This window comes from Sorex araneus, chromosome 6 (assembly GCF_027595985.1).
Source record: "Sorex araneus isolate mSorAra2 chromosome 6, mSorAra2.pri, whole genome shotgun sequence".
Taxonomy (NCBI): Eukaryota; Metazoa; Chordata; class Mammalia; order Eulipotyphla; family Soricidae; genus Sorex; species Sorex araneus.
In genome coordinates, this window is record NC_073307.1 from 85,502,587 (window position 1) to 85,515,085 (window position 12,499).

General features: G+C 45.0%; 1 protein-coding gene across 11 annotated transcripts in view; it reads right to left on the reverse strand.

The window, feature by feature from the left end:
- The window catches only part of PARP11 (poly(ADP-ribose) polymerase family member 11), a 60,082-nt gene that overhangs the window by 12,293 nt on the left and 35,290 nt on the right, over positions 1–12,499 (reverse strand). For 9 of the 11 annotated variants that reach the window (XM_055142400.1, XM_055142404.1, XM_055142402.1 and 6 more), the window contains 5 exons: positions 11,975–12,103; positions 10,725–10,845; positions 7,105–7,180; positions 3,040–3,112; positions 2,828–2,958 (listed from right to left, as the gene is read on the reverse strand). In XM_055142400.1, the coding sequence (XP_054998375.1) occupies positions 2,828–2,958; positions 3,040–3,112; positions 7,105–7,180; positions 10,725–10,845; positions 11,975–12,103 (530 nt within the window). The remainder of the gene's footprint in view (positions 1–2,827; positions 2,959–3,039; positions 3,113–7,104; positions 7,181–10,724; positions 10,846–11,974; positions 12,104–12,499) is intronic. The other 2 variants (XM_055142401.1, XM_055142399.1) reach the window with 2 other exon arrangements.

The following is a 12,499-nucleotide window of genomic DNA, read 5'->3' on the forward strand; positions in this document are numbered from 1 at the left end:
GCCTTGTGTCAAGCACCGACCAGCGTCATTCTGTTTCCTTTCAATCCCAATGGTAGTTGCTAGGGGTTGGGAAAGGGTGAAATCTAGTCAAAGGAACCAACTCTGGATGACAAAAGATACAGGTCTGAGCGGAGGAATATACGGCACGGAGGAAAGAGTTAATAGTTGTGTACTACATGACAGGAAAAGAGACACAATGCTGTGTGATAATGAAATAACTAGACTTACAGTGGTGAGCGTTTCATGGTAAGCACAAACACAAAACCGTATCGGATGCCTGAAGCTAATGTGATGTTACATGTCAATCATACCAACTAAAACCATGTATAAGTGAATGTATGTTTGGTTCAGGCTAGCCATTGAGGCTTGCTTAGACTCATGAGCCTCTCTGCACGGTTTCTCAGTGTCTGTCCTACCTGGGGAGGGCAATGGACGTGTCCAGCCTGCCCATCCCTTGCTATCCTTCTCGCCTCTTCCTCGCCGTTCCTCTTAACTTTCTACATAACTTAGATGCGATCTTAACACCCGTTACTCCCCTTCCTATCCAAATGTGGGCCTGTAGTTTTCTCAGTGTCTAGAGTGGCCTCTCCTCTCCCGCCTAGATGGAGCCCAAAGAAAGCCTCTTTGGGGTAAGCTCCCTGAAACGCACAGCCCACGGTGTCGGGGTGAACAGGTGCCTCCCCTTGTTTCCACGCTGCTCGATGCTCTCTCTGACCCTTGTGGCGTGACGCAGTGACTCCTTGTCTAAGCTGTGGTTCTATCCCAGTGCCTGCCATCAAGTAGGTACTCGAGCACGCGTGCATGCAGGGACACCATGAAGCCTGGTGAGCAGGCGCAGGGAGCCTGACAGACTCGGGCGGGCCTCGCCACAGTCAGAGTGAGTCGCAGGTTAGATGCGACCAGATTGACTGGGTTATTTCCTCCTTCTAGGGAGACGTGGACATGACAGGCTTCTTCACAGTGAAACCCGGCACTTTCTACTCAGAGCAGGTGGCAAGCTCGTTTACCCTCACAGAACCCTACAGGATGGTGTGACAGGAGCAAAGCCCGAATCAAACCAAGCCGTGTCCAGAGAAATCCTGGTATGGTGGAGGTGGGGGTCCGCCAGCGCACTTGACTGGTATTTAACAAGTACTCGAATGAAGGAGGCTGGTCTGACCTCCACTGTAGAGGCATGATTGGGACGAAAGGCCCGAGATTCCATCTGACCACTTGGGAGAAATGACATTTCACAGAGAGAACAAAATCAAAGAGGAAGCTTCCTCAGCAATGGAATCATCTGATCAAGAACAGAATGGAACCTTCTAAATTCATTTAAATCCAAATTACTGTCATGAATAAAAATTGGCCTGGTCCCCAGACTCAAGGCTGTAAAGGATACAAATCAAAAATCCTTTTGCTGACAAACGGGCATTAGGAGAACAAAACCTTCAATGAACTTAGTCCACACTAGCCAACTTTTAGAAGTACAACAGAATTCCATGAAATCAAACACCAAACAAAATCAGTCTAATTTCCAAATGCACAAGAATGAAATGAATTAAAGCTCTGGTATTTATCTTGAAATATTTGGTAACAATAATTATGCAAAAAAAGAGTAGGGCTTATACAGTAAACCTGATGAATGTTAAATCAGAATGATTCAGAATGTTAATTAGTGTTAATTCAGAATGAAGAATACATGTGTCTTTATCAGACCATATTTCTTTAAATTTTCCTAAATACTAAGTAGGTAAAAGATATATACATACCTCTCGGAAAGCCCAGCAAGCTACCGAGAGTATCTTGCCCACACGGCAGAGCCTGGCAAGCTCCCCATGGCGTATTCGATATGCCCAAAACAGTAACAATAGATCTCATTCCCCTGACCCTGAAAGAGCCTCCAATTATTGGGAAAGACGAGTAAGGAGAGGCTGCTAAAATCTCAGGGCTGAGTGTAATAGAGACGTTACTGGTGCCTGCTCGAGTAAATCTATGAACAACGGGATGACAGTGATACAGTGATACTAAGTATTTTTATACTTAAAAAAAACAAAATTTCATATACAAATTGAATGAAAATATTTCACAAATCCTCTTTTTTCGGGGATACAACTGGTGGTGCTTGAGGAACCAGGTAGTGCCAGGGATCAAATCTTGAGCTCCCACATGCAAAGCACGTGCTCCGGCCCTTTGAGTCATCTCCCTGGCTCTGCACTCAGGGATCACTCCTGGTGGGACTTGGGGGACCCTCTGAGCTGCCTGGGATTGAACTCAGGTTGGCCATGTGAAAGGCAAGCAATCTACCTGCTATACTATGGTTCTGACCCCAAAAACCTAGCAATACATTCACTTTTTGGTGACGCTCTGATTTTTAGGTTGGGGACAAGAGATCTAATAGCTCATTCCCAAACACAATTTGTTATGAGTTGAGATTTTAAATCTACAATAGAAACTGTGGGCAAAACAGCTCACTTGAGGGTAAGTTTTAAAACAAGTGAATTATTAGAGACACAATGAGTACAATTTTTTTTTTGAGGGGGATAAATCAGCGATAAATCAGCGATTCCAGAGAGCATTACTTGAATGGGAGAGCGTAGGCCAACAAACTTGGGCATTAGTTACAAATTTCCCAGATTCCCTTGGGACGCAGACGTCTATCAGGATGAAAACCTGGAGCGGAAGAGTTTCTCGGAGTGCTGGAGATGGCAAGGAGACGGTATCACTTTAGCCCGGCTGGGTCCCCAGGCCCGGAGGAAGAGTGACATAATTCAGACATTGGTGCTTGACTCTCAGACTATGAAAGTCTTGGAGGCCCGGGGAGGGTTCAGATTAGAAACTATCTCACCTGCAAAAGAACTCCCACAAGTCTAGGTTTTGAATTCTCTGAATTCTTTTAATTCTGTTGCGATCCATTGTTTTCCCAAAAAGACTAGCCACTTCATTATATTCATGTGTTTGATGGTGCAAAGGAATAAGCTGGAAAAAGAAGTTCGCAGGGTTTTATTCGGGTCCTTTCCAAGTGCCCTCCGCAAAGCTGCTCGCGGGTCATTTCCTCACCTGGTAGGGGACGTCGGTATTCACGTTCTCCCAGTGCGGCGGCATGGGGATCGCCTCGTTCTCACAGATGTAACTGTCAACAGCAAAAGACAAGACGCGACATGAGGAGCCGCGGAGACTTCCTGCTACTACCTTAAGCTTCCCGTCCATGCTTATCTGCCAGTGCTGACTGGAACTAGCTGGTCAAGGGAGCCTGGGCTTCCTGCCTTTAAATACTGGTTCAAGGTCTTCCGTGCGCTACTTTTTAGGGCTACATTTAGAACGTTTATGGAAACACCCACCCTGACATAACACTGGAATCTGAAACATTCTGCTTTGGTCTTGATTTTCCTGAACTGTCTGGAGAACAAATGGGTTTACATCAAACAAAAAATCCTGTGTACAATGAAAGAAACCAGCACAGAATGACAGGTCCCCTACTGACTGGTGTCTGTACACCAAATATCCAACAAAGGGTGTGTGGAGATGTATGCCCGAGAGTCATAATAATATAAGCAATGGCTCTTCAATTTTAACAAATTGTTAGGGGCTTGAGTGATAACACAGCAACAACAGGTAGGGCATTTGCCTTGCACGAGGCTGACCTGGGTTCGATTCCCAGCATCCCATAGGGTCCCCTGAGCACTGCCAGGAGTAATTCCTTATTGCAGAGCCAGGAGTAACCCCTGTGTATCGCTGGGTGTGACCCAAAAAGCAAAAAAATAAAAAAAAATTTCAAAGAAGAAAATTAAACTGCTGATTTAAGTAAACCTCTCCAACTAGGGTTCTTTTAATTTATAAACACATTTATGCTGTCTATTCAATCCAATTCAAACCTCTTTTCCATACATTCAGTGTCTTTCAATATCTAAGTCGAACCTAAGTATCTGTTTTTCACTCGCTATTCTAAATGGTTCACATTCGTTCATGTACTATAGTCAGCTGTAAAACGTTTTAAAACTACCATGTTTATACACCACTGGACGTGAACACAGGAAAAAAGGTTTCTTTAATGGCAAAAGGTTGGTAGACTATTTCTCTCTGGTAACTGAAGATTACTAGAAGAAAAGAACAAATTTTAAGTCATCTGTAGACTTATTTTTACAAACTCATCTCAATTTTAAAAAGATCACCCAATCCCTGTAGTTTAAAATCTTCAAGGATAGATCCAGAGAGATAGCACAGAGGTTAAGGCGCTTTCCAGTGGATTCTGGTTGGATCTCTGGCACAGCCTGAAGTGATCCCTGACCACCACTAGGTGTGGCCCAACCCCCCCCCAGATAAACAGCAATAACAACAATAAAACAACAACAAAAGGGGTCAGAGAGACAGTACGGGGATTAAAGCTCACATACTGCACACGGTCTAACTGCAGGTCTGTCCCATACACTGCACATGCTCCCGAGTACAACCAGGAGTGATCCCTGAGCACAGACCGGAGTGTGACCCCTCCCCCCCTCCATTTAAGTGAATAAAATCTTAAAGCATAAATAAGTAACTGGTCAACTGTCCCCTCCCGCTCCAGGCCTTGGCCCTGCCCCTTCCCCCAACTCCCATTCAACACCAGCTTCCGTTTCCCGGGTATTGGAGAACTTCTTCAGGCTTACATAGACCAGACCCTGCTGCCCCCACATGCATCAGCCATGTCTCCTATATGTCTCTTGCAGCTTGACTGCCCCCCCCACCCCACTCAATATGTTCTTAGAGAACTTTCCATATTCGCGGACAGAGGGTGTATTCAGTACCTACGGCAGAATCTGGCACATTGCTGATAGTAATCTCTGGTTGAATGAATGGGTGCATCCTAGTTCCTAGATGCATTAGGTTTCAGCTGTAGATACTAAGTAGCTACTTAGCCTGTTAACTTCTTGCAGCTTTTCAGAACACTGTAAAAAACCGAGTTTGTTTAACCGTCATTTTACACATACACTAGCTGATCTGAACTATAATTTTTCGGTCGATTCAATATGTTTGTGATTCCTAAGGAAAGTTCTCAAATGCCGTCCTGAAGGCTGGGTTTACTGGCATTTCCACCAGAGGTGTGAGGAATTCCCCTCAAGGAAAGATGGATTAGCAAACTTTTGAATTTTTGTCCATCTGATAGTAAAAGAATATAGTCTGGTATAAGCTGCATTCTCTGATTATAAGGGAAGTTGTATCAACCTTTTCAATTCTTTGTTCATTATTCTAATAGGTAACTGGTTTTCTACTTAGAGATTCTCAGAAGAACATCCTATACTACCTTTGATAATGAGCAACAAGAGCTTTCCCAGCTTAAAAAAGTTTACCTTTTAAATTTTTATTAAAATACCGTGATTTGCAAAGTTATTCACAGTTGAGTTTTAGACATACCATGTTCCAGCACTGATCCTACACCAATGTCAGTGTTCTGCCATTAAAAAATAATCTTTTGGTAGCTCATAGTCTTAATTATAAACTTCCTGCCATTAGGAAACTATACTATTCACCTTGGATATCTTCAATTTTGTATATATCTGCAAGAATGCACATTTCGACTCCCTTTCATCACTTGCCTATATACTACCTAACTGGTCTTCCTCTTTCATTATTTTGCTCGTCATCCTTCAGTTTGGTCCATTCTCTCCCATCTTGTCTTGGTTCTATGGTTTGTCATTTGTCACTTGTCATCCTGTTAATCTTCAATTTGCTCGAGTGGGCGCCATTAATGTCTCCATTCATCCCTGTCTTGTGCTAGTGTAGCCCAATGGTATCTGCTCGCTCCAGGAACACGAAGAGCCTCAAACGGTTTATTCAGGGTTTTGACGAAGGAGTCTGACCATCTCGTAGGTGGGCAGCCACGCGGTCTATGGTTTGTCTGTAAAAAGCTTTCCTCTCCAAAGTAACATACAGTGACAATAACTTTTTCCATGATCGTGTCTCATTTCTCTCCAAGATTCTCAGAGGATAAGTAGTTCCTTTATTACATCCTTTGGACCAAAGAATGAGTGTGCGCAGCTTACAAGGAACTTGTAACATCCCTTATATTCTCTAGTAGCATTTATATTTAAAAGCATTTAAGTGACTTGTAAATCAGGATACTATTATGAACTATCTGAAGAGATTAAGGCACTTGCCTGGCATGCAGCGAACCCTGGCCCAAATCTCTGGTACCAGGCATGATCCGGGAGCAGAGTCAGGCGCCAGACCTGAGCACTGCCGAGTCTGCCTCCTCACAAAAAATAACAGAATAAAATACAAGCCAAAAGTCTGAAGAAACAAAGTGATAGACCTTAAGAAAAAAAATGTTCTTCTTAAATCCTTTTCAAATTATCCTTGGGAAGAGCATATGGATACTCCTCATTGTTCATATGCCAATATTTTAAAAAATTAATTTCCTTTCGGAACATGTGTTGAATAGAAAAAACTTCAGTCCTTGCTTGAGAGATTATTCTGGAATATGGGAAACACATGGGAAGATCTTGCCCTTGGAGTCCAGCCCCATGAGTAACAAATATGTAATTCCTCTCTTTTCACACGGTAAGTGATGGCAAGAAAGGAAAACTCACAACCCAGAGAGTAGGGAGCTGAGTTCCGTTCCACTGTACCCCCGCCTTCCAAGGCCCCCCTTCGTACTGGAGGTCTGAAATGACTTCTAGGCATTATCTGTGGAGTTCGGTGAAGATGGAGACACTGGCCTCTAAACCCGGACAGTTCTGTGAGTCCTGTGAGAATATCTCAAAGTCAAACTTCCCCCCAGAGGTTTATACAGAAGATTTATAAAGAGACCAGAAGGCACTTCGCAATTATCATGCTAACAATTCTAAAGAAATGAAAAAAAAACTGCCTGACTAAATAAATGCACTGTAGCACTATAGCACTGACTTCCCGTTGTTCATCGATTTGCTCGAGCGGGCACCAGTAACGTCTCCATCGTGAGACTTGCTGTGACTGTTTTTGGCGTATTGAATACGCCACGGGGAGCTTGCCAGGATAACAAATAAGGAAATGCTAGCAGAAAGTAATATGGAAAGTGCAACACCAAAGTTTTAAAGAGGAAAAAAACAAATCCTGAGGCAACTGACTAACCCACCCAAACCAGAGTCAGGATCTGCGTCTGCCGGCTACCTGAAAGCACTGATGGAGAAGGGAGCCCGCTTGATTAGGCGCTGCTTGCCCGTGGTGAGGTTCACTTGCTTCATCTCTGCAGACAAACACGAAGACAGCAGGGGGCCGTTAGTCAGAGAAACGCACTGGCTATAAACTGTTACGAGGACGTGTAGCCGCGTTACTGCGGATAAAGGATCGGGGTGCTTTAGGAGCTGCGCGCGCTCGGTATATAAGTAAGGCACTTGACCGTAGAGCGGCCTGTCGGTCACAGCTGTGCTATCGGGACGCACGGTCTCCCTGTCCTGCACGGTAGGGGTGTGGCGCCCGGTCTCTTCTGAATCACACGTGGGTTTGACTGACGGGACATTGGACAAGTTCTAAACTTAGGAAAGTGAAGAGGACCAGGGCCAGAAGGGACCGCTGCCCTGCTGGCTGGGGTCTAGAGTGGGGAAAAAAATGAACCCTGCCATCTCCAAAAATGTTGCAAATAATTATTTTTTATAAAGGTACAGAACCATTATGAAAATGTGTATAAGTCACAGAATTTCAAAAATTTACATACTTCTTGTCCTTTTTTTTTGAAGTGGCATGTCTAAATTGATTTTAAAAATAGAAAACCCATTTCGACTTAATGTGTAATTATCTTAGCAATTCTATAGTCATGAAAAGACTAATCAGGACTAAAGGTATTGTTTTTTCTCATACCTTCTTTGAGGTAATAGTTACCAGATCATTCCCACAAAGTACCAAGTCTCTTTTTTTTGGGGGGGGGGATGGTGTGCGTGCTCCATCATCGGGGGCTATTTCTGGTTCTGCGCTCAGGAGTGACCCTTGATGTTGAAGGGGACTACAGACAGCGCTGGGATAAGATCCAGAGGAGCCACAAGCAAGGCAAGTGCCTTAAGCCCTGTACTATTTCCCTGGTCCCCAAGTACTTGGTCCTAATGTAGGAGTCTAGTAAGCTTATTTTGGCTGACTGGCATTCATTCCAAACTAAAGGGGCCCGTCCATCCAGGCAAATGTGAGCCGTCTGCCATGGAGGCAGGGGGAGGGTGGGAAAGGGGGGGTATACTGGGGAGATTCGTGATGGGGAATGGGCACGGGTCGGGGAATGGGTGTTTGATCATTGTGTGGTTGTAACTCAGACGTGAAAGCTTGTAACTATAACTCACGGTGATTCAATAAAAAAAAAAAAAGAAGAAGATTGAGTCTCTGAGTCCTCAGAGACTGGCCCCCACAGGACTCACTGTGCAGGAAGAAGCAAGACCTTTCGGCACACGAAGGGGAGCCCGTGTACTATCTTCTCAGCCCATCTCACACTGGGCTCCTTTTCACCACTCTACAGAGCTGACTGGCCGCAGCTTGATGTTATTATTGCCAATGAGACAGATGCGATGCTAATACCTTCAACAATAGAAGACTGAGGGGCTTAGATTATTATTACGTTCTGTGATTCTTATCTTTCCGTGTTTTCCTCAGGGGTAGAGTCTCCCCAGCAATGCTCAGAGGAGCTGTAGGGACCACACCTGGCCACACCTGGCCAACTGGAATAGATGGGTCAATGCTGGGTTTGGCGGGGTGATGCTGATGGCCTTCAAGGTCATGTCCAGGGGTACTGGGGAAGACCATGCAGTGTCAGGAATAGAATTCAAGGCCTTGAGCATGCAAGGCCTCCTGTGCATGAGCCTTCAGAGATGTCTCCCCAACTCCCTGGCCCAAAAGAATCTTCTAAGGTCTGAGATAGTACAGGAATGAAGGTGTCTGCCCTGCACGTGGTCAAGCCCAGTTTGATGACCGGCACCACAAATGATCTCCCGAGCCTGCCAGGGGTGATCCTGAGCACAGTCAGGAATATGTCCTGAGTACAGCAGGGGCTGGAGCAATAGCACAGTGGCTAGGGTGTTTGCCTTGCACGCGGCCGACCCAGGTTCGATTCCTCTGCCCCTCTCGGAGAGCCCGTCAAGCTACCGAGAGTATCTCGCCTGCATGGCAGAGCCTGGCAAGCTCCCTGTGGCGTATTCAATATGCCAAAAACAGTAACAACAAGTCTCACCATGGAGACTTACTAGTGCCCGCTCGAGCAAATCGATGAACAACGGGATGACAGTGATGACGGTGATGATGATGACAGTGAAAGCCGGGTGTGAGGCAAAAAACCAAACAAGTAGAGAACAAAACAAAGATAGTTTCCAGTAAACTGCGCTGTTTGAAAGAAAATTCTACTCATTCAGAAAACATGTCACTTGCACAGTTGTCTGCCAAACTTCACCCCCTACAGGAAGAATGATGTATCACCTCTCCCATCCGCGTACATGACTATCTTGGTAGTGCTTCCTAAAGGGCACATGAATATCGGACTAAAATACCTCCTGACACTTTCTGCTGAGGGCACTGCAGAAAGCCAACTGATTCTCCCCTTACTAAACTATCTAGCTGTCCACATCAGCAAGAGAAGAGATGATGGTTAGCCATGAGTGAGGATCTGAGGGTTTTAGCTCCTGATGAGATTAAAAAAAAAAAAAAAAGCAGCCCCCACTGGGGCACAACAATGATCATTAAATATTTGAGCTCATGAGCCCCTTTCTGCATCGATCTCTTATCCATGTCTGGGCCATGAGGAACCTAAGGGAATGGCCCAGTGTCCCTCGACCCCTACTCCTGTACACTTTGACTGCTGTCCTAAACATGCAACTCATGTGAAGTGGGAAAGAACCGCGAGAGGACTAAGTTGTGCAATAACCCAAAAGCATCTTTATTAAGAAAGTCTCCCACTGAGCTCCTGTTTGCCTCAAAGCAGCAAACTGCGAAAGTGACAGCCTGACCCGGGAGTGACTGGCTCTGAGGGGTTTTCAAGGAATACCTGGAAACATGCCGAAATATCATAGATAAGATTCAAACAGGGGGTGGGGGTGGGGTTTGCTGATTTCAAGGTTAGTGGGCTAATCTGTGAAAACAAAAACAATGCAATCAGAAAATGGCAGAAGGAAGAGACTTTTCTATCCAAGAATCGGGCCATTACATTTGACTCTAAGTCTTCAACTATCATCGCCTATGACTTTATCTTTGTCTTGTAACTTATCTGGGCAATTCTTAAAATGAAAAGATACTATCTCAAAAAAAAACAAACCTGATGGGCTAATCATAAAATTATAAGAACTATCATGTATTCCTGAGAAGAGAACTCCAGGAAGTCAAAATAAACTTCAATACAAAACAACTTCAATACACATTAATATCGATTCTATAAACATGAATATCTACTTTTACATAAAATGTAATATTGCTCAAGAAGATCTTAAATCCTGAACTTTTATAAAGTATTTTTTGTGCTTTAAAAAAAAAAAGGATTGTTTCACTGTTTGTAAAAATATCAACCGTGGGCTAGAGAGCTGCTGCTATTACTACTACAGGGGTTAAGACCTTTGCCTTGCATGTGGCTGATCCCAGTTCGATCCCTGGACCTATTAAGATCCACCAAGCACTGTTAGGAGTGGCCCCTGGGCACAGCTGGCCTTGGTCCCAAACCTCCCACCGCCCGCCCAAAATGTATATGTGTCAACTAAATCTGATCTTCAATACTGGAGCTTTTTGCCATATCAAAACTAAACCACAGAACTCTTAGGGAAAATAAAACATACCTGCAAAGTCTATCTTGTAGCTGAATTTGGAAGTGGTAAAACATATGGAGCCACAAGGGTTTGTTTTGAAGCTTTGTTCGATATCTTCACTGCTAACTGAACACTGAATGTTGGTATCCGGCTTTAAGACAAACCAGAAAGATGCATTTACCAGCTGTTCACGTGAATGGCTTACCTGGCCCGAGAGGTGGCATGGGGTCATAGAGACAGAATGATGGGCACGAAAAACCGACTCATTGTCTGGTCTAGTTCCAGCACCTGGGGAACATCACAGCTAAGCCAGCAAGATAAAATAACATAAGGATTTCCTGCACCCCTCCAAGACAGAAAAAAAGAAAGAAAAGAAAGAAAAAAAAAGAAAAAAACCTTTCAATACCATGGTTATAATTCACTTTCCTGAATTGTCACATTTTTAAAAAATCATTACAATAATTACACATCCTGAGTGGCTCAAATTAAGTCCCTCTTACAGATTCTCATAATTAAAAACACACAAGAGGGGCTGGAGCGATAGCACAGTGGGTAGGGCATTTGCCTTGCATGCGGCCGACCCGGGTTCGATTCCCAGCATCCCATATGGTCCCCTGAGCACCGCCAGTAGTGATTCCTGAGTGCAGAGCCAGGAGTAACCCCTGTGCATTGCCAGGTGTGACCCAAAAATCAAAAACAACAACAACAAAAAAAAAACAAAAAAAAACCACAAGAAAAAATAACGAAATAAATAAAAATAAAGACACACACAAGGAAACCCACACTCTGGCGCACGGGATCTAATCACCGGTTGCTCTCCTCACTCAGCTGTGTCTGACTCAGGTCCAACCCTAGGCTGACTTCCCTAACATTCACTTGATGTGTAAGACAGAGTGTTGACTCGGTACCAGCGTGGCCGTAAGGACGAAGGACAGAACCACGTACCGCACCTGACACAGTACCTGACACACAGAAGGCGTCTAGCGTGTGCTCTGCCCTGTCTCTCTGCCCACCAGGCCAGAACACGGGAGTTACTCAGGGGGACTAGACGCACTTGCCCCCTGCACACACGACCCACGCAAAGGGCTCTGGGAAAGAGCCTGGGGAGACCTGGGCAGGGGGAAAGCCCAGCGTGGCGGGTCTCTCGATTTCCTTCCCTCTATGATCGCGGGTAGGATCCCGCTGCATGGCTGTGGGGTTGTTCTGCAGTCACACGCGCCCTGCCGTGGCGTGGCAAGAGGGAGGCCAGGCCAGGCTGCGAGGGCGAAGGGGCGGGGTACCTGGAACATGTGCCACTTCCCACACTCGGCCAGGTAGAACCAGCCCCACTGCGTATCCGACGTGTCCATCTCGTCCATGTCGTTATCTGTCCTTTTGGGTAGGAATTCCTCTGCTCTGTGAAACATCTCCTAGGTCAAAAGAGTCGGAGAGGAAGACGTTTCTTAATAAACAGTGCACTTAAAAAAGACATTTAAAAAAAAAACAAAACTTGAACTTTTTTTTTTTTTTAAAGAAATAGGAAGGGGGTGAAGGTGAGGAGGAAGTGCACTTGTGAGGGGGAGATGCAGGTGGATCTCCTAGAGAACTGCACTGCTCGGGCCGCTGCAGGGGTGCGGGGGGCTCCTCCCAAAGTGCCCCATGTCCGGCTCTGTCACTGGGCTGCGTCCAAAGAAAAGAGCCGGGATCTGAAGAAGGTCCTGTCTTGGTTCTGGGAGCTTTCTAAATCTTTTAAAAATATTTTTATGGATTGAGATCCTATGGATTACAATACTATTAATGATGGTTTCTCATGCACACAGTTCCAA